Consider the following 5297-nt stretch of genomic DNA (forward strand, 5'->3'; position numbering starts at 1 on the left):
TACTTCAATTTCGGAACTTCCCAGATCTAAAGAGTTATGTGCCAATCATAGATACAGGTATAGGGGAAAAAGAAAAAAGCCCTGTGCCTCAGAGCCCATGTCTCAGCCTATGCCTTCTTGAGCACATCAACTTAAAATTCAATTTATCAGGCTCTTCTCAGCCCTTATAGAGTCACACAGGTGCTTAAGAAAAATAATGAGGCCTACTTCCAGAGTAAGTGTGAGATTTCAATGAAATGAGACTGTAACTATTTCTTGTTCCTGCCTATTCTTGACCTCCACATAGCCATAGGTCTTCTGACTTCTGAGGTGCCTAATCTACGAGTTCACTTGTGGAATAGCCCTCTAATATACAATGGTGCCACACATATACACTGCCCACAACTTCTTGCATGACTTCATAGTAGACTGTAGTCTACTGGGTTGACAGCTTATTATTACTTTAATGTGACATTCCATGAACACCTGAACAGTGCTCTATCACTCATGCAACACTGCCTCCAAGAATACTCGAAAATGAATAGTTGACAGCCTTAGGGTAGTACTTGGGAGAAACTTCCTTTCTGGTCAAGGAACCCACAAGATGCCAGATAAGGTGTTAGCAATTCTGGAATAGGGGACTTCTTAGATGTCTACAAGTTTATCATCATCTTCTCCCACAAGTGGTTAGGATGTCCTCTCTTGGAAGTGCATCCCTGCCAGTTTTAAGTCTCGCCTATCCTCCACTTGCCACTCTTAAACTGCTGGATTAAATAACACATCACCTCGGTACACAAAGGGTATTTGCTTTACCTGTTTTGCCTCCTACAGAGAATCCAACTGGTTCATCTTCCATATCACCACAGAATAAGTCATATCCAACTTACCACACTTCTTCACTCAAAATATCCTGTCTTCTGTAAAAATTATGCCCTCTCCTCTTTGGTTTCCCTGTTTTCCTGTGTCCTCCAGTACCACAAATACTCTGGTAGAAGTTAAGTGCCTACACAAATGACAGACTGCACAAAAGGAACTCTATTAACACCCAGGAAGCCAATGTCCAGTGTACTGACCAGCATTAGGCCATGGGTAAGATCATTCCAGTGGAAGACACTGTCCCTCCGTTCATGATAGGAACTGTAAGACTTATAATGGCACTTCGAAGGCAGAAGTTATCAATGCTGGTTTTCCAAGTCTGTTTTCCTTCATCCATGTAAACACATCCCATCTCTTTCACTACTCTGCTATCCAGTCCTGAGACATTACACTCCATCCTAGGTCCCAGTAATCTACCCTAGTAATCCCAGCAGGTAACTGGAATATGTCATATGGAAAGCCCAGGATTCCATTATGAAGAATAAGGAGGATCTAAAGGAACTGGTAGAAATGGTCCTTCCACCTTTAGAATGCCTTCAAGCATTCTTTTCTAAGCAATGTTTCCAAGTAACCAGAAATCTTTCACCACACCAACTAATAAACAGAAATTGGAGCTGAACAGTAGCACCCAGAATAAATCTGGGGGAACTACCAGCACAGTTTACTTCATGGTGAGCCCTCTCTGCTTGCTACCATGCTTAGAATGGATATCTCAAGGCAAGTTCTCATTTTAAACTTTGCCCTAGCTGTCCAATCACCTATGAGATATAATGCTGGCTTACTATGTTGTAGTCATTGTATAAGTTGATACCTTAACATCTTCTCTGTGATGTTCTCTTATGGAGCCTTGGAGAGATCCCTAAATCCAGTTTGAGATTCCTGGAGCATTGATCATTTCCTCCCTTCACCATCACCTTCAACAAATGCAACAGAAGAGATCTGGATAAGGTACTCAGAAACTTTTAAACTTTAATAAGTTAAAGGAGCAAAGGGAAATTAGTAAAAACTACTTGAAAGTAAATGTATTAACATTTATATTAGCTATTCCACAATTTCTATATTGTATTATAGATCCTGATTGACCAAAAGAAATCATATAAGGTAAATTATGTATGTGGATAACAAAATTAAGACCAAAAAATATAAAGAAAATATTGCCCTTTTGAACTATCTACAGATTTTTAAAATCATACCTATAAACCTAATGTTATTAAAGTTTAAAAAATTTTTAACATACCAAGTACCTCAAAAGAGCTTTATAGGGGCTTTCCTGGTGGCGCAGTGGTTGAGAGTCCGCCTGCCAATGCAGGGGACACGGGTTCGTGCCCCGGTCCGGGAAGATCCCACATGCCGCGGAGCGGCTAGGCCCGTGAGCCATGGCCGCTGAGCCTGCGCGTCCAGAGCCTGTGCTCCGCAACGGGAGAGGCCGCAACAGTAAGAGGCCCGCGTACCATAAAAAAAAAAAAAAAGAGCTTTATAATTCATCATAGTCCAAACAAACGTGATACCTTTACTTATTAGCTTACTAAACATTTAATAGAGTAAATGTCCTTTTTCAGTAGTCTGAAAAAAACTAAGGATTCTGATCTTTCTATTGCTTACTGTAAAACAGCAGTGGTTGCAGTTATCCTTATTTTAAGGAAAGCAATAAAATTTTTTCTTTAAATTTAAATTTTGCAAAATTAGGAAGCAGAAAACCTATTCTAAATATTCTGAAACCTCAATGTTAAGTAATTAAATGTGTGAGACTAGAGCCATCTACTGGTTAAAGTGTAATGTTACAAAGCACAACTACTGGATTATTAACTAGCAAAGCAGGGAGTCATGGTTGTTAAGAATTGAGAATATAAACATAGGCAAAAATCATCTAGTCTAGGACACTGGTTTTTAAAGGTTTAATGAAACAACCTCTTGTTAACAGGAGACCCAACATATATAACAAAGTAAAAGCTGAGGGAGGGGGTCTCCAACCCCCACACGCACTAATTTGCCCAGCAGAGGCCAGGCCAGTGACAAACAAGCCATGAGAGGTAGTCTGGGCAAATAACTGTGGTTTGGACAGAGGCACAATGAGAAGGAGTAGTATCAGCAAAGTTGTCTCTTACCCACCTTTCCCCTGGAGACATCTTAGAGACACTGGGGTGCAAAGGACAGTGGTTAATGGACACAGAGAACTGAAGAGTAGGGAGTAGGCTCCTGAAAGGCTACAAACCTCTTTTCACAGGGACATTACTTATGTGCTCATTTGATGCAACACTTCAGAAAGCATTAGTATAACTTTCCTGAAAATGAAAAATAAGAAAATAAGATGTTTGCTTTTTTACCACAGCTAATAAGAACTGAGTTTCTAGGTCTTATGGGTTTTTACCAGCCAGGCCCTGGACTGGTCCAGTCTTGGAAACAAGACCCCAGTTTCAGGTCCCAGCCTCCTCCCTTCAAAAGGGCATGGATGTCCATAGAATCGAGGCAAGAAATGGAGCTCTCCAAGGCCCCTCTCTGTGGCAGAGACCCCCAACCTAGACAGCAGCTTGTCAGCTAGGCTTGGGGTGACAGGCTGGAGCAAAGTTCCAAAGACTCGCAAACATTCCAAGGCCACATGAAGCACAGTACCCAGCCAGGGAGCATCCACTGGGCTCTCCCAGTTCAACTTCCATGGTGCATGCCTTTGGACAAAGCCATTAGTTTGCCGGACACAGCTGGATACTGCCTCCAGGGCCTTATAGATCTGAAAGTTATCATAGTGGTCTGCCACCTGCTTGGGCAAAGTGGCCACTGCGCTCACCAGAGCATAGTCCTCTGCCTGAGCACGACCTGATGGCCCCACCAACCCTGGCTCACTGGGAAAACAGGTAGTGCAAAAAGCCGGATAGGTCCCAGAAGGATTTATTCTGTTGGCAGTGCATCGGTTCAAGAGACCTCCCAAAGCAAATGCCAGCTCGGAATCCAACAACTTAACCACCTTTTCACCATAGTAATCACAGTCCCAGTTGGGGACGCCCTGACGAAGGAGAAAGTAGCGGAAGCCATCCACAGTATAGCGGTCAAGGCATGTCCTGGGATCCACCACGTTGCCCAAGCTCTTAGACATCTTTTGACCACAGACTGTCCAGTGGGAGTGAACATAGATGCGGTGTGGTGGGCTCATGCCGGCCCCTAAGAGGAGGGCAGGCCAATAGATAGCATGGAATTTGAGAATGTCCTTGCCTATGATATGAGAGGTGGTGGGCCACCAAGATTTGAACTCAGCGTTTGGGTAGCCAATTACAGTAAGGTAGTTGACCAAGGCATCCAGCCATACGTAGATGGTCTGCGAATCGTCCCCCGGCACCGGAATGCCCCAGTGCAAGTGGCTACTCCTTCGAGAGACGGATAGGTCAGGCAGCTCCTCTTCCAGCCACTGAAGGACTGCGTGATGGAATGGCTCCGGGGTGATGGCCTGAGGGTCGCCCCGCAGCCACCGCTGGAGCGGCTCCCGGAACTGGGAAAGCCTGAAAATGTAGTTTTCTTCCTTGGTCCAGGAGACGGGATGCCCGCTCTCCAGAGATACAGGACACAAATCCCCCGACGGGCCAGGCTGCCTGGTGACCTTGGCTTCAGGCAGGAAGCACTCGTCGGAGGCGCAATACCAACCTTCATAGAGCCCCTTGTAGAGAAGACCCCGAGCCTTCAGCACCCCCCAGAAATGCTGCACAGCCATCCGATGCCGGGCCTCAGTGGTGCGGATGAAATCGGTGGAGGAGATGTCAGCCTCCCGGAAAAGCTGCTGGAACTGGGCAGAGACTCTGTCGCACAGCTCGGACGGAGCCAGGCCCGCAGCGGCTGCTGCCTGCTGAATCTTGAGGCCGTGCTCATCGGTACCAGTGGAGAATCGCGTGGCGGCGGCGCTGGGAACTCGGAGGCGATGGTGTCGGCACAGGGCGTCAGCCAGTAGCGCCGAGTACAGGTGCCCGATGTGCGGCGCCGCGTTCACGTAGAAGATGGGTGTGGTGAAATAGGCGCGCGCGTCGCGGGTATCTTCCCGGACACCGAGAGGGTCCGAACTGTAGTGGCGTAAGCTAAAGTCCTCCAGGAGCGAGAGCCTACTCGCCCTCGTGCGTCCTAGCAGCCGAAAGGCAGAAATCCGCAGCATGATGCCTGCGGAGATGAAGCGGCGGTGGGGGCGTTCTGGAAGCACGTGTGAGGGGCGCATGCGCAGCCGAGCCGCACCGCCGCTTCCGTCCAGAGAGCCAATGAAGTCCGGCCCCGAGCGCCGGCCCTCCGCCGCTCAGCCCGCGCTCCCCCCTCCGTGGGACTCGGTTACAGCGGTTGTGAATTGCGGGAGCGAGCGAGAACGATAGCTTAGAGGAACTGGCTGAAGGAGAGGTTATGAAGCAGATAAATCTTTATCTTTCTATATCATACTGCGTGTCCTGCTTTGTAATTTTATATTTATGAATCTGGTT

General features: G+C 47.0%; 1 protein-coding gene across 1 annotated transcript; it reads right to left on the reverse strand.

The window, feature by feature from the left end:
- Positions 1 to 2735: 2735 nt before the first annotated feature.
- Positions 2736 to 5016, reverse strand: MARS2 (methionyl-tRNA synthetase 2, mitochondrial). Its single transcript, XM_029225614.1, has one exon. It carries the CDS (start codon positions 4982 to 4984, stop codon positions 3203 to 3205), a length of 1782 nt encoding a protein of 593 aa, XP_029081447.1. The 5' UTR covers positions 4985 to 5016; the 3' UTR covers positions 2736 to 3202.
- Between the last annotated feature and the right edge of the window lie 281 nt (positions 5017 to 5297).

The sequence above is a fragment of the Monodon monoceros genome, unplaced genomic scaffold, assembly GCF_005190385.1.
Source record: "Monodon monoceros isolate NGI ecotype Baffin Bay Population unplaced genomic scaffold, NGI_Narwhal_1 Super_Scaffold_16, whole genome shotgun sequence".
Taxonomy (NCBI): Eukaryota; Metazoa; Chordata; class Mammalia; order Artiodactyla; family Monodontidae; genus Monodon; species Monodon monoceros.

Coding starts and splice junctions, on each gene's coding strand:
- MARS2 (XM_029225614.1), bottom strand. CDS start 4,984: ATGCTGCGGATTTCTGCCTTTCGGCTGCTAGGACGCACGAGGGCGAGT.